This window comes from Phyllobates terribilis, unplaced genomic scaffold (genome assembly GCF_046119375.1).
Source record: "Phyllobates terribilis strain yellow unplaced genomic scaffold, ASM4611937v1 Scaffold_9__5_contigs__length_417890890, whole genome shotgun sequence".
Taxonomy (NCBI): Eukaryota; Metazoa; Chordata; class Amphibia; order Anura; family Dendrobatidae; genus Phyllobates; species Phyllobates terribilis.
The window spans coordinates 302,458,032-302,480,973 of NW_027362769.1; the positions used below are offsets into that span (position 1 = coordinate 302,458,032).

The window sequence follows — 22,942 nt, forward strand, 5'->3', positions numbered from 1 at the left end:
GTTGACGCTTCCTCCTCCGGAGTCGGGGCGGTACTTACCCAAAAGTCATCTTCCGGAAGAATGGTAACCTGCGGTTTTTTCTCCAAACTCTTCTCCTCTTCTGAGCGCAATATTGGAGACCGAGAATTGTTAGCCATTAAGCTGGCACTGGAGGAGTGGCGTTACCTGCTCGAGGGGGCTCTTCACCCGGTAATAATTTACACGTATCACAAGAACTTGGCTTACCTTCAGCGCGCCCAGAGACTTAACCCGCGCCAAGCCCCGTGGTCCTTGTTTTTTGCCCGCTTTGATTTTGTTCTTCATTTTCGCCCGGCAGACAAAAACATCAAAGCTCACGCCTTGTCCCGATCCTTCCTGGTATCTGATCTAGAGGAGGAACCTAAGCACATCATTGATCCCGCCAGAGTAATGCAAGTGGCCCCCGTGAATCTAAATCGTCTCCCTCCCGGTAAGACGTTCGTAACTGTACCTGATCGGAGGAGGGTCCTACACTGGGGTCAGAAAAAGACCCTCCAGCTCATTACCCGGCATTACTGGTGGCCTACCCTGCACAAGGATGTAATAGACTTTGTTTCTGCCTGTGTGTCTTGCGCCCGCAACAAAGTTCCGAGACACCTGCCAGTCGGTCGCCTCCTTCCTCTTCCAGTACCTGCTGCCCCGTGGCAGCATATAGCTATGGACTTTATAACGGATCTCCCTGTCTCTGCCGGTTGTACGGTCATTTGGGTGGTCGCTGATCGCTTTTCCAAGATGGCGCACTTCATTCCCCTGCCGGGCCTCCCGTCTGCACCCGAACTGGCTAAAGACTTTATCCGCCACATCTTCCGTCTCCATGGCCTGCCCCTCCACATCGTGTCAGATCGTGGGGTTCAGTTTACCTCACGCTTCTGGAGAGCCACATGTAAGTTGCTTGACGTCACTCTGGACTTCTCCGCTTACCATCCACAGTCCAATGGTCAAGTGGAGCAGATCAATCAGAACCTGACCAGTTACCTCCGGCACTTCGTTAATGCTCACCATTCGGACTGGGTGGATCTCCTACCATGGGCCGAGTTCTCTTACAAAAATCACGAGAGCGAATCTTCCTCCAAATCCCCGTTTTTTGTAGTCTTCGGTCAGCATCCTCGGATCCCGTTTCCCGTCTCCACCTCGGTGGACAATCCGGCTGCGGAATCTCTCGTTAGCGAATTCTCCTCCATTTGGGAGAGTACCCGATCCGCACTCCTTCAGTCGTCCGAGCGGATGAAAAAACACGCTGACAAAAAACGCCTGGATCCTCCACAATTCCGTCCTGGAGATAAAGTCTGGCTCTCGTCCAAGTATGTCCGGCTCAAGGTTCCTTCCTACAAGTTAGGGCCTCGGTTCATCGGCCCACTGGAAGTTATCAAACAGATCAATCTGGTGGCCTATAAATTGAAACTCCCGGCCAACCTACGGATCCCTAACTCCTTCCATGTATCTCTCCTCAAACCCGTGGTACTTAACTCTTTTTCCAAGTCTACAGGTACGCCTCCTGCTCCGGTTTCCGCTGAGAACGAGTTTGAGGTAGAGAACATTCTGGCCACCAAAAGGGTAAGAGGAAAAACCTTTTTTCTGGTAGATTGGAAGGGGTTTGGTCCTGAGGAGAGAACATGGGAGCCTCGGGAGAACATCCATGCCCCTCTCATCCTTGATAAATTTCTCTCTGGCCTAAAAAAGGGGGGGCCTAAAGGGGGGGGTACTGTAGCGTCGGCGTCCCTGCCTCCTGCTAGGCAGGGACGCTGTTCCCCTCACCTCTCCGCTTCGTGCCCGGCGTCTTCCTCCCGCCCTGCTGGCAGCGTGCGCTGCTTCCCGGCCATGGTGCTTAGGGCGCGCGCGCTTCCCTCTCTTATAGGGACCGCGCGCGCCGTCCTAAGGAGTCCCCGGCCAATGGCCGGAGGACTTCACCATATATAAGGCACCTCCTCCAAAATGGAGGTGCCCGAGCAATGTTGTTGCAAAGCCTTCACTTTGCTTCAGCCCTCAGGTCCCGTTACCAGTTACCTGCCAGATTCCTGCCTGATATCCGTTTACCTGCTTGCAAGCCTGCGGTCCGACGGTCTGCCTTCCGACACCTGTCAGTCTGTCTATGGACCAGCCTGCCCGCTCACCTGGGAGCGCTCATCTGCTACCTGCCTGCTAGCCTACCTGGAGGCTCCGCCGTCACTTGCCGTGACCACCTGCCTGTCCAGAGACTCTTGCCTGCTCACCTGGGAGCGCTCACCTGCTACCTGTCTGCTAGCCTACCTGGAGGCTCTGCCGTCACTTGCCGTGACCACCTGCCTGTCCAGGGACTCTTGCCTGCTCACCTGGGAGCGCTCACCTGCTACCTGTCTGCTAGCCTACTTGGAGGCTCTGCCGTCACTTGCCGTGACCACCTGCCCGTCCAGAGACTCTTGCCCGCTCACCTGGGAGCGCTCACCGGCTACCTGCCTGCTAGCCTACCTGGAGGCTCTGCCGTCACTTGCCGTGACCACCTGCCTGTCCAAAGACTCTCGCCCGCTCTCCTGGGAGCTCTCACCAGCCACGTGCCTGCTGTCCTTCTACCCAGAGACTGTCCCTGTCACTTGCCGTGACTACCTGCCCTTCTACCCAGAGACTGTCCCAGTCACTTGCCGTGACTACCTGCCCGTCTTCCCTGGGAGCCACCCGCTTCCTTACAAGGACCGCCCCCAGACCCGTTACAGCTTACAGTCAGTTTGCCAGCACCACCCTGTCTTCTACACGGACCAGTCTCAGTAGTCGTGAGTCCACATAATCCTCACCCTGATCCTCCTTCCTCCCACCGAGTACCTGGAGACAAGTGATCCCACATTTGGACACTCCGAAGAGCTGGTCGCTTTTCCATTTACAGATTCTGGCCTCTCGCCCTGCCCTTTTCAAGCGGGACATAAGGAGGTCGCAGGATGCGTTGCCCAAATATTTGAGCAGCCACGCACACAAGAAGGCAACTTTGGGAAACTGCAATTACTGTCGCCAGAGGTGGATGATGATGATGAGACACAATTGCCAACAAGTGATGTTGTTAAGACAGGAAGAGGACCAGGGTGCGGAAGTGGCAGACGAGGTGGTAGATGATGAAGACAGTGACCCAACCAGGGAAGGTGACATACAGAGCTAGGACAGCAGAGCAGAGGAGGAGAGATCCAAAGCATCACAATAGGCAGGAAGAGGCATTGGGGTGGCCAGAGACACAAAGCGAGCAACTGTTCCCCAGAACACAAACACGAGGGAAGTTGCCAGTCCAATGGTTAGGTGTTCCCGAGTCTGGCGCTTTTTAAAAACTGTCCAGCTAACCCAAAAAAAGGCCATTTGCAACATCTGCCATGCCAGCATCAGCAGGGCCAGTACAACTACCAGCCTGACCACCACCAGCATGCTCAGGCACATGAGAGCAAAGCACCCGACTAGTTGGGCCGAACGCCAGGGTCCCGAAACAGTGTCTGTGGGTGACACCACTGCTTGTGCGTGCTCGAAAATCCCCTGTCCATGACGCAGGTGAAGATGCCTCCCACCCTGCACCTGTCGTTGCACACTTGCAACCACCATCAGCAACCATGTCCACATCCTTGTCCCAGCGCAGCGTTTAGTTGTTCCTATCACAGTCATTGTGTAACATCTCTGGCGGCGTGCTTGCATGGCTTTCCATCTCCCACCATGCAAGACCGCAATCTTACCTATCAGGCCAGGCTGCACACTTTGCTCCAGTGCCTGCTGTTTGTATGTCTCTTGTCTGCTGGCTTAGGGCGTCGGCGCTGTTGCTTCCTGATTCTTAAAGCTACAGTGTGCGCAGTCCTAATGCGTCCCCAGCCTATTGCTGTGAGTCACTGGATACTTAAACCCAGTAGGAGGGGCCTGAGCAACACTTTCTTACAGTGTGTTCTGTGCAACTGTGAGTTGCCAGGTCCTGTCCTGACTCTAGTCTTTCCGCCACCCTGGGGGCTGAGTACCCAGGGCTGCTACCTGTATCTCTGACTTCTAGTCTGTTTCCGCCACCCTGGGGGCTGAGTACCCAGGGCCGCTACCTGTATCTCTGACTTCTAGTCTGTTTCCGCCACCCTGGGGGCTGAGTACCCAGGGCCGCTACCTGTACCTGTGACTTCTAGTCAGTTTCTGCCACCCTGGGGGCTGAGTTCCCAGGCTCGTTCCTGTATCTTGTTCCTGGTTCAGATCCTGTCTGAACAGTGTCCTAGTCCGTTACCTGTTTGTCTCTATGGCTGTATCTTCCCTTTTTCCTGCAGCATCTGAACCTGCACCTAACTCCAACTCATTGTCTCTGTACTTCTGTTTGTGAGTTTTGTGTCCACTCGCTACTTCATTGCAAGTACCTTGTGTGTATCTGGTTCTGCTCGTTCTGTTTCCCTGCCTCTGTATCTAACTCCTGTGTTCCAGCTATCTTCTTGTGTTTTCCAGTCTGTTCCATGTGAACAGAGCCCTGTCCTGTCTACCGCATCTGCGGGTTTTTGCTTTGCTCTGCTTGTTTGCCGCACCTGCGGTTTTGCTCTGCTTTGCTTGTTCACCGCATCTGCGGTTTTGCTCTGCTTTGCTTGTTCACCACACCTGCGGGTTTTGCTCTGCATTGCTTGTTCACCGCATCTGCGGTTTTGCTCTGCTTTGCTTATTCACCGCATCTGCGGGTTTTGCTCTCCTCTGCTTGTTCACTGCATCTGCAGGTTTTGCTCTGCTCTGCTTGTTTACCGCGCCTGTGGTTTTGCTGTGCTCTGCTTGTTCACCGCACCTGCGGCATTGCTCTGCTCTGCTTGTTCACCGCACCTGCTGGTTTTGCTCTGCTCTGCTTGTCTACCACACTTGCGGGTTTTGCTCTTCTCTGCTTGTCTACCACACTTGCGGGTTTTGCTTTGCTCTGCTTGTCTACCGCACCTGCGAGTTTTGCTCCGCTCTGCTTGTCTACCGCACCTGCGGCTCTGTTCCTGTATCCCAGTCTGTACTGGTCCCTATCCTGCCTACGTTCCTACCTGCCTGTGCCCGCCTGTCTGCATGTCAGCCGTGCCTGCCAGTGCCCAGCTGTCTGCATACCAGCTGTGCCTGTCAATATCCACCTGTCTGCATACCAGCCGTGCCTGCCAGTACCCACCTGTCAATATGCCAGTCTAACCCGCCTGTTCCTGCATTCCTCGGTGTGGGTCAACAGCTGTGACCGAGATCTGACCTGGAGTAGCACCTGGTTCCTCTGCTCGGTTCCTCCCTGGTTCACGGAGTCGACTGAGCCGCCGTGCGACCTTGGTCGGATCAGGTTGATACTTAGTTACTAGTGTTGAGCGAGTATGTTCTATTAACCCTTTCGACGAGTACGCTCGGGTCGAGCTCCGAGTATTTATAGCTGCTCGGTGATATGGTTGAATCGCTCCCGTGTGCATTATTTGCAACTGTTTGACAGTTTTATTACATGTGAGGAATGTCTATTTCTTACACATTCCTCACATGTAATAAAGCTGTCAAACAGTTGCAAATCATGCACACGGGAGCGATTCAACCATATCACCGAGCAGCTGTAAATACTCGGAGCTCGGCCCGAGTATACTCGGACAGAACATACTCGCTCAACCCTATTAGTTACGCCCCTCCAGGCACTCCTCGGTTAATGGTACAGTGGGATCACTAATCACGCTCACGCCAGTCAGTCCGGGACACATTGGAACGCTAGTGTAAATACGCAGCCACCCACCCACAGGTAACAATACTCAACGACCACATTTCCAGACTGCTTGCACTGGAAATGTGGCCATTTAGGCTTGTAGAGACGGAAGCTTTCCGCAACCTCATGGCGGCGGTTGTCCCTCGGTACTCTGTTCTAAGCCGACACTATTACTCCCGGTGTGCCATCCCCGCCTTACACAAGCACGTGTCCCATAACATCAGCCGTGCCCTGACTAATGCTGTTACTGGGAAGGTCCACTTAACCATGGACACATGGACAAGTGTTTGTGGCCAGGGACGCTACATTTCCATGACAGCACACTGCGTGAAAACTGTGGAAGCCGGTCAAAACCTGGGATGGAACACATGCTACCGACGCCGAGGATTGCGGGCCCTGGTTCAATCAGGGTTTCCGCCAAAATCTACAGCAGTTCCTGCACCTCCTTCGCCTCCATCTCCAAAATGTCAACATCAGTTGGAAGCACTGCAGCACTGTCTCGGCCAAGCGGCAACAGGCTCTGCTAAAGCTAATCTGCTTAGGTGACAAAACGCACACCGCCGCAGAGATGTTGAAAGGTCTAATAGACCAGACTGATCAGTGTCTTTCACCCCTGAACCTACTGTACAGCCAGGCATGGTCATCACTATCATCATCATCACTGTGTCCAATGGGACTTGCAACCTACATTTCCTATCAGTATGTCTTTGGAGTATTGACAATAGTCAAGCAGCTACTGTGCTTTGTAAAAAATAAAACCTAAAGACCAGTCAATATGCTGACCTTACTTAAAAAAAAAATGCTGGAGTAAAATGTTCCAAATTTATAAGAGGTGTGCACATTTGGTGCATCTTGAGCAAAAGGTGTACCACAAACTGAGATGCACACTGGTTAGAGCAAGTTCTGACATACATTTTAGTAAGACGCTTGTGATGTTGGTAGTGAGAATAAGGGCAAAAGTTAATTATGCAAGTTTTTAACCCCACAATTGCATAAACCTAAAAGGGGCAGGATTAGTTATTCAAATTAGCCAGTAAACCCCCTTCATACATGACATCAGTCATGTGCAAACACAGGAAGCTCTCTGTTTTGTCAAAAACAAAATTGACGTAGAGCTGTTGGGAACCAGGAATGGCACTGATATCTTTGGTTTGGGGAATTTTTCATGTGTATAGGTAGATTTAACATTCTTTAGTTAGAAATAACAAGCAGCATGCAAGCCTGAGGCAAGCATTTACATTCCTTTTATTTTTGTAAATTAATTTTTCGAAATGCATGGTGCCTACAGTGCATCAAAGTGGTGGCAGTGTCCTTATGTGGGGCTGTATGAGTGCTGCTGGTGTTGGGGGAGCTACAATTAACTGATGTTATCATCAATTTACAAATGTACTGCTCTATAATGAAAGAGAAGATGCTACCATCACTTTATGTCCTTGATAGACGTGCACTTTTCCAACATGACAATGATCCAAAACACACATCTTAGGCCACTGTTGAATTCTAAATAACAGTCTGAAAGTGATTCAGTGGCCAAGTATGTCTGCTGATCTGAACCCAATCAAACACTTTTTAAGAGACAAGTTGAGTATTACTCTCCATCCAGCATCCAGGCTCTAAAAGAGGTCATTCTTGATGAATGGAAAAAAATAGATTTTGCAATATGTTGCAAACTTATTTATTCCGTGCCTAGACATCTTAGTGCTGTCCTTAAAAATCATTGAGGTCATACAAAATACTAGGTGTAATAGTTTTTTTTATGTGAGGTGTATTCATCTTTGGATCAACTAATTTATGTCAAACTGAACATTTTGAAATGGAAGTTATATTATTAACATTACAGTTATGATATTGGTTAAAAAAATGTTCTGTGAAACTCAAGAGTCACAGGTGTGTCAGGTGTAATAGACAGTCGCTCTGGATCTGACTGTAGAAGTTCACTGTGCTTGGCATTGCAGACACCTTCTTAATCCTTCTTCCTTTAAGACCCAGCGGCGACCTTCCTCCTGCTGCTGATTGACACACCCTTGCATGAGAGTTAAAAACTCTCAGTTTGGTCCAGGCAATTGCCGGTGATACTTCTACGTTCTTTTGTGCATGCTTAGAGCACTAGCTGTTGGCTGGCTTCTTCTCTGGTGTCCTTGGAGGACAGTTGGCATTACTTCTCTGGTGTCTGCTCAAGCTAAGTTAATCCCCTTTGTTTGTCTACCTTTTTGTCTTTAGTTTGTAGTGGGGCCTGACCAGTGCTCACCCCACCCCCTCCCTATCTAGGGCCAAGCTCTAGGGATATACAGTGTTTAGGGTCCTGCTCGGCAATGGGTGTGGAGCCAATGTAGGGTAGGTAGGGTGTTATTAGATCTGCCTAGGGGTCTCCACTCTCAATTTCCCTAGTGTGTGGGCTTCCTCCCCCTTTCCTTCATGTTGCACTTAGTCTTTCCCATACCTTGTGTGACATTATCGCCGGTAGTACATTAATAAGGGGGAAAAAAATGACATTTGGTTTTGTGTTTTTCCTTTTCCCTTGCTTCATGGATTCAGTTACAGAGCTGGCAGAGCAGCTGCGCAAGCTGTCTCTAGGAGTGACTTACCTGCGTTATGAGGTTCAGCAGCCGCAACAGCGGCTGCAGGTCTCTAATGTTGGGAGTCTCTGCGGGTAGGCCGATCCAGCTTGAACCCAAGGTTGCCCTCCCGCACAGACTTTTAGGAGGTAGGGACAAGTTTTTCTGTGTTCTAGGAAGCTTGCAAACAGTATTTTAAACTTTGTCCTTACTCCTCTGGAGAGGAGCAGCGAGTGGGAATTGTGATCTCACTACTACAAGGAGATCCTCAATCCTGGGCTTTCTCTTTGCCACAGGGTTCAGTTTGTCTCCAGTCTGTGGAGGGGTTCTTCAGGGCTCTAGCCCTCATCTATGATAACCCTTACCGAATCTTCTTGGCTGAGTCCAGGCCGCGTCGCCTTCAGCAGGGAAATCGGTCAGTAGAGACGTATAGCTCTAAATTCCATAGATGGGCAACTGATACAAAATGGAATGACCCGGCACGCAGAAGCCAATTTTGTCAGGGCCTTACTGAAAGGTTGAAAGTTGTGAAATATTTACATATGATTCTTATAAGGGCTAAGTCCCCTACATAACTGTTTAATTAGTTCAGCTTGCATTTCGAGGGTAACAGACTCCCTTTAAGTGAAGTGACGTCTGTGGTAAAAACTAAAAGGCCATACTATGGCTGCCTTGGCTAATGTGATGAGGTGTAATGTCAGTTGAGAATAAGGGAACTACAAATTTGCATGTTGCTTGCCTCTATCATTTTTTCACATTAGTTCCCTCTGATGATCAAGAGTGGGAAATATGAAAATCGTTTATTTAATGGCAAATTAAAAAATAAACATCACTCAAAATATTCAAAATATTTCATGACAAGTGAAAAAACAACACAAATGATTAGAAAAAAAAAAATGTTTTTTTTTAAATAAAAGACAAACAAAATTCCCTTTAGCGGGTGTGCTTACGATGAGTTTTGGTGATTTTTTTTTTTATGTTGCATAGTTTCAAAAAAATTCAAGTAACATGGCAATTTCTCTTGTGGGTACGCTGAGTTTTATGGCCTCATTTCTCCTCATAGACTTGTATTAGATCTGGAAAATGTGCAGGTATAAGACACACATTTGTTTGTGGTGTGATTGCACAGGGGAAACACATCAAAAATGCATGTAATCCGCACATGACTGACTCAATAAAGTTTTTTCAAAGCCAAATACCAGGAAGTGTCAAAAACAAACCAGCTTTATTTAAAACATGACTTAGCAACTAGAGACAAAAAAATAAGTGTCTAAAATGTGGTAAAAACCCTAAGAATACATGCACATGGCTTCTTTTAGATGCCAGCGTACCCACATTGTTTTTGAAGCAGAAGATGCTCCAGGATAATGGGTGTTTTTCCTGAAGATTCTTCTTTTACATCTTTTTGGAAATTTCTGCAGTGTCTCTGGATTTTTTATCTTATTCTATATATAACATGGTGGTGGTAAAAGAATGGGCTGGTCACTTCTTTTAGATGCTTCACAGATACAGCCTAAAGCATTAAATGGAAACTGTCAGTAGGATCAACCCTCCTAGGCCATCTGTAAGGGCATGCGGGTCATAGAAAGCTGAATACAATGACACCTTGATATCTGAGATCCAATCTCTTAGTCCAGAGAAATCCATGTTATGTAAATGAGCTGTTCAGGATCTATGGGCCGGACACTGATCTGTATGAGAGTCTGCTTCCAGAGATTATTGTAAATCAAAGAGGGCATTCCCAGTGTGAGACATGTAATGACTGACAGTCTGCTCTCCGGCTCTACATGTCTCACTCTGGTAACTCCTATTTTCATTTACAATAATCTCTGGAGACAGATTCTCATACAGATCAGTGTCCTGCCCATAGATCCAAACAGCTCATTTACATATAAAAAAAACAAAACAAAACGAAACATGGATTTCTCTGGAATAAGACATATGATCGGAGATATCAAATTATTCAGCTTCCTATGACCTACATGCCCGCATAGACGGCCTAGGATGGTTCGTCCTACTGACAGATTCCCTTTAATAAGAAGCAATGAAAGACAACACATGCACAAGTCGTTTAGACATCTCCATGCAAATGTTCACTGTTTTGGGCTTTTTTAGAGGTGGTTCAGGCGGAATCTGAGGTGAAAAGCTGTGTTGTGCCCTATGTGCCAGCTCCTTATGTGGGGGACACTGTGCGGCCTCTCTCCCCTTCTCCTGAGGTGGGTGTGCGGACAGCAGTGCTCAGTTCTCCCCGTGTTGCAGTAGCAGCAGCAGGAGCCCCCCGCCATGCGCCCTGCATGTCCCAGTACCTGAGCTCTGTCCCTCCCCCTGTGGCCGGCCATCTCCCTCCGCTCCGCCCGTCTACCCGCCTGCAGTTACTCAGTTTCAACAACCAAAACAATCCTAGCTGGCACCGCGCCGTGGCCGCCATGGAGCCTGGAGAAGACTCGGGGGTGCTGGCCCTGCTGGCGCTCCGCTCTGCCCCCTGCAGCCCCGTGCAGTCCGGGGGGCGCCCTGCAGCCTGTGACCTGGCCTCTCCGCCGCATGAAGCCCCCCCAGCACTGGCCCGTCTGGAGGGACGAGACTTTGAGTTCTTCATGCGAACTTCTCAAGTGATCATCGGCCGTGACTCCAGCCAGGGGTCTGTGGATGTGAACATGGGCCGCTCCAGCTTCATCTCCCGCCGCCACCTTCAGATCAACTTCGTGGAGCCGCACTTCTACCTGCGCTGCCTGGGCAAGAACGGGGTGTTTGTGGACAGGGCCTTCCAGCGGCGGGGGGCGCCCCCTCTGCAGCTCTCCAGCCAGTGAGTAGAGGCCTACACTATGGGGGAAGGGGACGCGTGGGGCGAGTTTCCTCGTGCGCTCGTCACTCGTGGCTGCTCTCACTTTATGGCGCCTGGCGCTCTCTATCGAGGATTATGTCAACACTGGGAGAAAACGTGGTGCAGGCGCTGCGCGGAGCTCAGGCTGCAGCCACACAGCGGCTTCTGCCTTCATGGGGAAGTCTGCTGTACAGCGAACGACACGTCTGTGCGACACTACCAGTGCTGTAATGTGAGCTATCCTGCCCTGCGCCTTCTCTGACAGTTGCGACATGTCAGCCATGTAAACGGTCGAGGTGAAAGTGACTTGTAGCCAGCAGCCAATCAGAGCCTGCTTCTCATTCTGTGAGCGCCACTGAGAAAATACAACCTGCCCTCTGATTGGCCGCTCTGTGCACAAGTGCTATTTGCTGCTCTTTCTCTAAAGAGGGAGTATTTTTCTTCAGTAGGCAATTCTGACGCCGTTTTCAAGCAGAAACGCCTCAAGAATTCACATGTTGCTTCTTTGTGCACATGGCATTCACACCATATTCGTGATCAGACTGTTTTTCATAGATAATCATTTGAATTGGGAAATGCGCCTATCGCTATAGTGCACGTCACATTTTACCTTCGGTTTACAACATGTGGTATATAAATGCACATTTTTTGGTGAGGATTTTAAGGTTTTTGCTGCACAAGTGTGTCAAAGAGCACATCCTATGTAATTAAAAAAAATCTAAAAACCATGCTGAGAGAATGCATCAAATAATGCATGTTCCTCATAGAAAAAATCAATGTGAACGTAGCCTTATTTAAAGAGTATTCAAAACCGTTTTCAAAGAGGATCTCGAAGTAGAATCTGCTCCAGAATCCACAGGGTCTGACACACGGGGTCTTATCAGACGTATTCCACGTGAAATCCCCTTAGAAAGCCCTTATAAGATGCTACAAAGAATGCCCGCGTACCTTACAGTGTCAGCACCTCGTGGCCTTATGTGCAGGCTTTATTGAGCTGTGAACTGCTACAGGCTTCGAAAGCCGTGATGTGGCTACAAGAGGTGACCTGGCCATTCTCCAGGCGGCTTCGAAGCCAGACAGTAGTTTATATCAAAATGTCAATGAAAAGAAACAGACACACCAGAAAAAGATTCTACAGGAAAAAAGACCTCGGCGTATCCTGTGGGAAACCTCAGTGGGTACACCGCCGTCTGAACGACGCTGTGTGCACGTACCCTGAGGGCGTATCTGCTTCGTTTTTGAAGCAGAAGATGCTTCAGTAGAACACCGGCTGAGTTTTCCCTGAAGGGTCTTTTGTGATGTCCCCTGGGATGTCTTTTACGGAGTCTTCGCCTCCGGCCAGAAGAATGGACCGGACACTTCTTTTAGCCGCCTCAGGGCTTTGGGTGCCTCAAGCGGTTAAAATAAGTGTCAAGACTGGGCTTATTCAGAGAAAGCCGTATTACTGTGCATATGTTCATTAGTTTGGCCACTTTTTCAGGCAGAATTCACCTGAAAAAGAAGTGTGAACATATCCCGACTGGTGACCATTCATAAAGTGCACCCGCACGGCATAGCAGTCTGCATTCACTGCTAATAACATTAATATTCCCCACTCGCGTCTAGCAGAAGAGCTGTGTTGGCGATTTAACATTTCCCCTTTTTATTTCTGATTTGTAGGGCACACTCACTTTGACAAATGGGTTCATGTCATTGTCATCTGTCACTCGTAGATGTGAGGATTTAAGACAGATCCTGTGAGATACAGGTGCATCTCACTAAATTAGAATATCATCAAAAAGTTAATGTATTTCAGATCTTCAATACAAAAAGTGAAACTCATATTATATAGAGTCATTACAAACAGAGTGATCTATTTCAAGTGTTTATTTCTGTTAATGTTGATGATTATGGCTTACAGCTAATGAAAACACAAAAGTCATTATCTCAGTAAATTAGAATACTTTATAACCGCTTGAAAATGTTTTTAAAATCTGAAATGTTTTACCTACTGAAATGTATGTTCAGTAAATGCACTCAGTACTTGATCGGGGCTCCTTTTGCATCAATTACTGCATCAATGCGGCATGGCATGGAGGCGATCAGCCTGTGGCACTGCTGAGGTGTTATGGAAGCCCAGGTTGCTTTGATAGCAGCCTTCAGCTCGTCTGCATTGTTGGGTCTGGTGTCTCTCATCTTCTTCTTAGATTCTCTATGGGGTTAAGGTCAGGCGAGTTTGCTGCCAATCAAGCACAGTGATACTGTTGTTTTTAACCAGGTATTGGTACTTTTGGCAGTGTGGACAGGGCCAAGTCCTGATGGAGAATGACATTTCCATCTCCAAAAAGCTTGTCGGCAGAGGGCAGCATGAAGTGCTCTAAAATTTCCTGGTAGACGGCTGCGCTGACTTTGGTGTTGATAAAACACAGTGGACCTACACCAGCAGATGACATGACTCCCCAAACCATCACTGATTGTGGAAACTTCACACTAGACCTCAAGCAGCTTGGATTGTGGCTTCTCCACTCTTCCTCCAGACTCTGGGACCTTGATTTCCAAATGAAATACTAAATTTAGTTTGCATTTACTTAGTGTCAATGACTGACTTCTGAACATCTGTCAAGTCAGCAGTCTTCCCCATGATTGTGGAGCCTACTGAAACAAACTAAGAGACCTTTTTAAACACTTAGGAAGCCTTTGCAGGTGTTTTTTGTTAATTATTCTAATTTACTGAGATAATGACTTTTGTGTTTTTATTGGCTGGAAGCCATAATCATCAACATTAACAGAAATAAACACTTGAAATAGATCACTCTGTTTGTAATGATTATGTAATATATGAGTTTCACTTTTTATATTGAAGAACTGAAATGAATTTACTTTTTGATGATATTCTAATTTAGTGAGATGCACCTGTAAATAGATCTAGTGGAAACTGATCTGCTTTGGGATGAGTTTGGGTCCCAATTAAAAGAGAAGGATCATCTCCTGACCAGTTTGTAGAATAATACTGTGTGCTCTGCTGTTCTTTCCATCAAAGCTGTGGAAACCTGACAGCCTTTGGGTTTTATACACAGAGAGATAAACTGCACATAGTGATCAACGCTCATCGGCTACGATTTTTCATGTACTGATTGAGAGGGAAGTTCATACTATTATTTTGATCGTTCCCTTCATATCTTAATAGCACATACCCTGTTTACACCCAGGGTTCTGCTGTTAACCAACAATTTTTATGCCTCGACAAAGATGTGATCAATGACACGCAAACAATTTGAGGTCACCAGAGAGGTTTACTTTAAGCAATGATCAAGAAAGAAGGCTTATGTGAACATGAATTCGTCCAGCATGGAAAGTTACGAAACTTTACAAATCTCATTGATGTAAAAAATAACATGTAAGAGGCTTCCAAATTTCTGCTTTTTCCCAGTTTGATTGCCTTAAGAGTACTGGAGTACTGATGCTGGCAGTGAAAGGGTCAGGACCTGTGTCTTTCTCCTGAGATTTGTGCTGATCAGAACAGTCTCCTGGAGCAGACCCTCACTGCCCCCTGTATTACTGTAAGTGTGCTTTCACAACTGCATTCATGCACATGCTCGGTGGCCCTGCAGCATTGGTACACCTCCTAGAGATGGACACTTAAACGTAGTAGCCTGCATCTGGGTGTCCGCCTCCAGTAGGTGTACACGCCCAAAAATGATGCACGACAGAGCCCATGTTTGCTCTGTCGGCACCATTATAGTCTATGGCCCCGTCGGCGCATACACCTGAATCCCGTTTTGTGGGGGGGTTCAGACATAACCTCAACAGGGCCACAGAACAGCTACCTGAACGCAGTGTGAAAGCACCCTAATGGAAGCATTGGGTTCTCTCCCACAAGCAGCCTGTTCTCATTATGTCCTCCTTCCAGTGATACATGTGTATATGTACAGTACAGACCAAAAGTTTGGACACACCTTCTCATTTAAAGATTTTTCTGTATTTTCATGATTATGAAAATTGTACATTCACACTGAAGGCATCAAAACTATGAATTAACACATGTGGAATTATATACTTAACAAAAAAGTGTGAAACAACTGAAAATGTCTTATATTCTAGGTTCTTCAAAGTAGCCACCTTTTGCTTTGATGACTGCTTTGCACACTCTTGGCATTCTCTTGATGAGCTTCAAGAGGTAGTCACCGGAAATGGTCTTCCAACAATCTTGAAGGAGTTCCCAGAGATGCTTAGCACTTGTTGACCCTTTTGCCTTCACTCTGCGGTCCAGCTCACCCCAAACCATCTCGATTGGGTTCAGGTCTGGTGACTGTGGAGGCCAGGTCATCTGGCGTAGCACCTCATCACTCTCCCTCTTGGTCAAATAGCCCATACATAGCCTGGAGGTGTGTTTGGGGTCATTGTCCTGTTGAAAAATAAATGATGGTCCAACTAAACGCAAACCGGATGGAATAGCATGCCGCTGCAAGATGCTGTGGTAGCCATGCTGGTTCAGTATGCCTTTAATTTTGAATAAATCCCCAACAGTGTCACCAGCAAAGCACCCTCACACCATCACACCTCCTCCTCCATACGTCACGGTGGTAACCAAGCATGTAGAGTCCATCTGTTCACCTTTTCTGCGTCGCACAAAGACACTGTGGTTGGAACCAAATATCTCCAATTTGGACTCATTAGACCAAAGCACAGATTTCCACTGGTCTAATGTCCATTCCTTGTGTTCTTTAGCCCAAACAAGTCTGTTCTGCTTGTTGCCTGTCCTTAGCAGTGGTTTCCTAGCAGCTATTTTACCATGAAGGCCTGCTGCACAAAGTCTCCTCTTAACAGTTGTTGAAGAGATGTGTCTGCTGCTAGAACTCTGTGTGGCATTGACCTGGTCTCTAATCTGAGCTGCTGTTAACCTGCGATTTCTGAGGCTGGTGACTCGGATAAACTTATCCTCAGAAGCAGAGGTGACTCTTGGTCTTCCTTTCCTGGGGCAGTCCTCATGTGAGCAAGTTTCTTTGTAACGCTTGATGGTTTTTTCAACTGCACTTGGGGACACTTTCAAAGTTTTCCCAATTTTTTGCACTGACTGACCTTCATTTCTTAAAGTAATGATGGCCACTCGTTTTTCTTTACTTAGCTGCATTTTTCTTGCCATAATACAAATTCTAACAGTCTATTCAGTAGGACTATCAGCTGTGTATCCACCAGAGTTCTGCACAACACAACTGATGGTCCCAACCCCATTTATAAGGCAAGAAATCCCACTTATTAAACCTGACAGGGCACACCTGTGAAGTGAAAACCATTTCCGGTGACTACCTCTTGAAGCTCATCAAGAGAATGCCAAGAGTGTGCAAAGCAGTCATCAAAGCAAAAGGTGGCTACTTTGAAGAACCTAGAATATAAGACATATTTTCAGTTGTTTCACACTTTTTTGTTAAGTATATAATTCCACATGTGTTAATTCATAGCTTTGATGAAGTCATGTGAATGTACAATTTTCATAGTCATGAAAATACAGAAAAATCTTTAAATGAGAAGGTGTGTCCAAACTTTTGGTCTGTACTGTAGGTCTAAGGCTTCATTTAGATGTGGATATTATATGGATTTTTGCTGTCTGTTTCAGTTGTACAGTTCCAAGGTGTCATGTAGTAGCAGCGCCATGTACATAGGGCCCGATTCATCAAAGCTTTTATGCCAGAATTCTGGCGTAGAAAGCTTTGAAAAGTCGCAACATATTGGTGTAATGCGAGGCTGGGCTAACATTTTGTGACATTTAGAGCCCTCACGAAATTTCCGCCCAGGTCTGACTAAGGGGTTGGAACTAGTGCGTGACGAGCGGCGGCGTTTCTTAAGCCACTCATCAATCTCTCCTGATTCATTAACAGGTGTGCTCCTCTTGATAAATCAGGAGCTTCTGACTCCAGCATTCCTCCTCATCAAGACCAGTGTGAAAATTGCCGGCCCTAATGAACCAGGGCCTCCATGGAAGGACTTGAAGAGTGAATTGTATTTGTTTCTGAAAATTGCTATCATTTTCATGCTGTCTGCCCTCTTTGCTTCCTATGTTTCTGGTTTCCAAGTTTTTACTGTTACCAAGTGTATTCGTCAATAGCTAAGTTCCTGATTCACCTAATCCCCTTCGTTGGGTCAGTGATCACCCACCCTCTGTCGTCGCTTCGGTCCTACTAAGAATGCAGTGGAGAGCATGCTGGGCTAACATTATTGAAACTTAAAGAGATTGTCCACTTGTTTTACATTGATGACCTATCCTTAAGATGGGTCATCAATGTCTGATTGGCCAGGGTCTGGCACCTTTGCCGGCGGCAGTGGCCGCTGGCTGGAAGTAATCACTTGCCGAACTGCTTTGTCTACTTGTAGTCATGCCAAGCCAAGGCTTGGTACTGCACATCAGCCTCCTATTCATATCAATAGTTGGTAGATGTGTAGTACCCTGCGGCGGCCATTACAAGTAAACGGAGAAGCTCAGCAAGTGACTACTTTCGGCCAGCGGTCACTGACACTGATAACAGCTGATCGGCGGGGGTGGGTGTCGGACCCCATCCAGTCAGACATTGACAACCTCTTTAAAGGAGTTGTCCACTACTTTGACATTGATGTCCTATATTTAGGATAGGGCATCAATGTATGATCGGCCGGGGCCTCGCAGGTGGCACCTCTGGCGATCAGCTGTTATCTGTGCCGACGGCTGCCAGCCGGAAGTCCTTACCTGCGGTGCTTGGCTGTCCGTCTGTAGTGGCCGCCGCAGGGTACTGCACATCCGCCTCCCATTCCATTGAATAGGAGTCGTATGTGCAGTAACAAGCGCCGGCCACTACAACTTGACGTCCAAGCACCGCAGGTAAGCTCGTCTGGCCGCTGACACCAATAACAGCTGATCGGCGCCCCGGCCGATCATACATTGATGCCCTATCCTATAGATAGGGCATGCCCTATCCTATAGATAGGTCCTCAATGTTAAAGTAGTGGACATCTCCTTTAAGGTCCCCATACATATTAAACTTAAGTCATACAATATTTATGGGATTGGCTGACTGTCAAATGTGTATGGGGGCCTCCCGATTCTCCACAGACAGATTATGTCAGGGAAAAGAAGGATCCGACCCAGTGTGTTGGATTTCCAACGCCTCATCTTTGTGTTATCCAGAAGATGAGTCTGGCAGTGGCTCTCTTCTAGAGAACACAAGTGCTCGGCCGAGCCTGCCATTCCTATGTATGTGGGTATAGGGGGAGAATGAAGGTTCAGCTGACGGCTATGTGATGTGTATGGGGGCTTTACCTCCCGAGTGATTAGTGGGAAGGTTCTTGTTGTCAGGATGTAGATTCTCCTGTCACACAGAACATAACACATTGCAGCTGTTTACAATGCAAACACTTGGAGCTCAGTCACAGGCTGTTACTGGAAGCAGTGCTGTGCTTTCTAGCCAGTGGCATAATGGACGTGCTGATCTAGCCTTTGTCTAATTAGATAATCCATGTGCTTCCAGCTTGTGAGAATGGAAAGCTGTCTAGTAATGATTTTCAAACTGCTGGATAGTGCAATAAGGTGGAAAAAAATAACTTCCCCCTATTCCATGCACACAGATCAGAAATACAGTATTTTTTTCTATACATCCATCCATCTATCCATTTTTTTTTAGGTGGGGGGGGTGTAAGGCTATTTGCACACGATGCAGAAATGCTCAGGATTTTTTCCTGAGCGTTTCTGCATCTCCCTGGCAGAAAAAAACGCATGTGGATTGTACATGCGTTTTCCTGCCAGGGACATGCGGAAATGAAGCGGTCCCACTGACATTTCCGCATGCAGATTGACAAGCGCTTCCCAAGCGATTAGCGTCACTTGGAAAGTGCTTGTGACAACTAGGTCACACTATATAAATCCATGCAAACAGCATGGATTTATATAGTGTGACCCGAGAGAGTGGTAAAAATAAAAAAATAAATGTACTGTATACTTACCCTCCGATGGCCCCCGGTGTCCCGGTCACTCCGTTCTCCCGGCTGCCGCAACAGTGAATTGAAAGACCTGCCGACGTCAGCGTCACGTGACCCGTCACATGACTCTGACGTCAGCGCAGGTCCTTCAACTCACTGCAAAGTGCCGGTAACCAAGCAGGAGCGGTGCGCGGGTCGGCAGAAGGTAAATATACATTTATTTTTTATTTTATTCTTATTTTTACAGCTTTTTAATGGTACCTGGGTGTGGATGAGACTCTCCTCTCCTCCACACCCGGGTACCATCCGCACATTAGAACGCGCCAATACCGCAAGTACAGAGGCAGTCTTGCGGTATTGGCGCGTTCTAATGCAAGTCAATGGCGGCGAAAACGCCGCGTTTCCGCAAAATTAATGGACATGCTGCGGATTTTTGAGCGCAGCATAAACGCTGCGGAAAAATCCGCAGCATGGGCACAGCACATGCGGATTTCCATTGGGGAACATTGCTTCCCTTCTACCATGCGTTTTTAATGCGTTTCCGTGGCGTTTCCGCAGCTGCAAAAACGCCGCGGAAACGCATTAAAAACGCATCGTGTGCACACAGCCTAAGTGAATTTAAATTTTATACCGAAATTTTCCTAAAATGATGAAGAACAGGGTGAGTACCTAGTGAGATGGATGAGAGGGATGGCCCTGCTGTAATCAGTAATGCAATATCAGGGAACCAAGGCAATGGAGTCGGTAAGCCAAAGCACTTGCTATTTTTACTGGTATTGGATATTGTGGCTTTTAAAGATTTTAAATAAATATTTTTAGAAGAAGACCTGGGTGCTGGCTTTGTTTTGGCCATTATAGACGTGCTGTGCCACAAGATTTTTGTGCATCTTGGCTACATCTTCATATGGGTGAGCTGACTTTTTCCGGTTTATCATCAGTAAGCCAAAGTTTCTGCTCCAAGTCCTCATTTTTTTTCCGGCTCCGACTTTGCCTCTTCATAAATATCAATAATTATGCAAAAAGCCTCTTCAAAGAGGTCTTAAACTCTAGTGCCACCTATGGATGTGGAAATCTTTAAAAGCCAATATCGACCCACATGACTGAGGATAAGAAACCAAACCAGAAACTATTTGCAGAATACGTGTTTTGGGGTTTTGGCCTACATGATCAATGCATAGCAGGTGGTCTAGTTTGGCTGGGTGAGAGGCCTCTGACAGTGTCAAAGCGGTAACATTTCTCATTGTGAAGACTGCCTCTTACCCAAGTCTCTTTACGCCAGCTTGACACTCTCCACAAGGAGAAACTTACCCCCTTGGCCAATCATTAGTAATAACAATTATACTGTAGTGAAATGTCATCACGGGGCACCACTATTACATCCCGGATATCACAGTTTTTTTGATTAGATTAATACAACATAACATATTTTCAACATTTCAAAACTTTTCTAAATTCCTATGGAAGTTAAATTAAAGGGGTTGCCACTGCTAGAAAATCCCTTATTAAAAGCCCCAAGTTGCAGCATAATTAATAAAAAAAATCTAATTGCCTCCCAGTCCTGCGCTGATCTCCTGACATGAGCAGTGTCACGTATCTGCTGCCGCCAATCAGCAGCAGCTGATGAGCTGCAGCCCTCACATTGTCATCCAAGAGGAACGCTGTTCCTCTGCTCAGACAGGAGAACTCCTACTGATCCACCCTGGGAAGAAGTGCCACTTGTACTATTGAGGAGGCTGTTGTTGTCATTATTGGGAATAGTGGGACAGATATACTTTATTACTCACTAAAGGACTTATTTGATAATGTTACTGCCAAGGAAGATGCCAATGGCCTGCTCTTATTATTTGAGGGCATTGTGTGTAGTACTGTGGATGTAGTCAGTGCTGCTGCTATAAAGGAGATGCTGGGCCAGCAACCAGTAAGGGACTTGCTCTGACAGGTGGGATAGTAAAATGGAGAATGGGTTACACAGTTTTTATACTAAAGCCATGCTATAACTAGCAACATATATGCTCTTGAATGACAACACTTCAAGTCTAAGGCCATGTTAAATTTGGTGATTGCTTCATTTTTATGTGTGGTCTTGGCCCTCCAGCATATTGTTTGTGACTAGGTCTGGCTGAGAGTTGTTTTTTCCTGTACAGACAAGTGATTTAAAGAGGACCGTTTACTGGATTTTTAAATTTAAACTAGTACGTCCTCCAATTGACTCTGCTCCATCGATTCTGGAACAGTTTTTCTTTTTCTCTGTGCCCCTCCATTCTAAAAGTTATGCCCTCTGGTAATAAAGAACACCCAATATGAACATTTTTCCTTCAACCAACTGGGTGTATACCACAGAACTTCTCTGTGAGTGTTTGCTTTTTCTCCTCTATGAGGCTGGCTAATCAAAACATGGCGGCGTCATAGAGGGCGAAAAAGCAAACACCCACAGAGAAGTTCTGTGGTGTTCTCCTCAGATGAGATTTTTCTCACATGAACTGTGATAACTCAGCAGTTGCCATTTCCCTTCCATGCCAGTGTAGCACCAGAGTTCAGGAGAGAAGCAGAGCATCATCTGTAACAGTCGGGACCGGTGCCTCGGCTCTCCAGCGCTGCTGCTGCTTTACTGTGCCCCAGCTCTCCAGCGCTGCTGAAGCTTTGCTGTGCCCCATTTCTCCAGCGTTGCCACTGCCGCTTTGCTGTGCCCCAGCTCTCCAGCGTTGCCGCTTAGCTGTGCCCCAGCTCTCCAGCGTTGCCGCTTAGCTGTGCCCCAGCTCTCCAGCGTTGCCGCTTAGCTGTGCCCCAGCTCTCCAGCGTTGCCGCTTAGCTGTGCCCCAGCTCTCCAGCGTTGCCGCTTAGCTGTGCCCCAGCTCTCCAACGTTGCCGCTTAGCTGTGCCCCAGCTCTCCAGCGTTGCCGCTTAGCTGTGCCCCAGCTCTCCAGCGTTGCCGCTTAGCTGTGCCCCAGCTCTCCAGCGTTGCCGCTTAGCTGTGCCCCAGCTCTCCAGCGTTGCCGCTTAGCTGTGCCCCAGCTCTCCAGCGTTGCCGCTTAGCTGTGCCCCAGCTCTCCAGCGTTGCCGCTTAGCTGCGCCCCAGCTCTCTAGCGTTGCCGCTTAGCTGCGCCCCAGCTCTCCAGCGTTGCCGCTTAGCTGCGCCCCAGCTCTCCAGCGTTGCCGCTTAGCTGCGCCCCAGCTCTCCAGCGTTGCCGCTTAGCTGCGCCCCAGCTCTCCAGCGTTGCCGCTTAGCTGCGCCCCAGCTCTCCAGCGTTGCCGCTTAGCTGCGCCCCAGCTCTCCAGCGTTGCCGCTTAGCTGCGCCCCAGCTCTCCAGCGTTGCCGCTTAGCTGCGCCCCAGCTCTCCAGCGTTGCCGCTTAGCTGCGCCCCAGCTCTCCAGCGTTGCCGCTTAGCTGCGCCCCAGCTCTCCAGCGTTGCCGCTTAGCTGCGCCCCAGCTCTCCAGCGTTGCCGCTTAGCTGCGCCCCAGCTCTCCAGCGTTGCCGCTTAGCTGCGCCCCAGCTCTCCAGCGTTGCCGCTTAGCTGCGCCCCAGCTCTCCAGCGTTGCCGCTTAGCTGCGCCCCAGCTCTCCAGCGTTGCCGCTTAGCTGCGCCCCAGCTCTCCAGCGTTGCCGCTTAGCTGCGCCCCAGCTCTCCAGCGTTGCCGCTTAGCTGCGCCCCAGCTCTCCAGCGTTGCCGCTTAGCTGCGCCCCAGCTCTCCAGCGTTGCCGCTTAGCTGCGCCCCAGCTCTCCAGCGTTGCCGCTTAGCTGCGCCCCAGCTCTCCAGCGTTGCCGCTTAGCTGCGCCCCAGCTCTCCAGCGTTGCCGCTTAGCTGCGCCCCAGCTCTCCAGCGTTGCCGCTTAGCTGCGCCCCAGCTCTCCAGCGTTGCCGCTTAGCTGCGCCCCAGCTCTCCAGCGTTGCCGCTTAGCTGCGCTCCAGCGTTGCCGCTTAGCTGCGCCCCAGCTCTCCAGCGTTGCCGCTTAGCTGCGCCCCAGCTCTC

General features: G+C 48.3%; 1 protein-coding gene across 1 annotated transcript in view; it reads left to right on the plus strand.

Moving 5' to 3' along the window:
- Window positions 1–10,508: 10,508 nt before the first annotated feature.
- FOXK1 (forkhead box K1) overlaps window positions 10,509–22,942 on the plus strand; it is an 81,195-nt gene continuing 68,761 nt past the window's right edge. Inside the window, exon 1 of the mRNA XM_073647912.1 lies at window positions 10,509–11,032. Coding sequence (XP_073504013.1) covers window positions 10,524–11,032 — 509 coding nt within the window. The 5' untranslated portion in view covers window positions 10,509–10,523. The remainder of the gene's footprint in view (window positions 11,033–22,942) is intronic.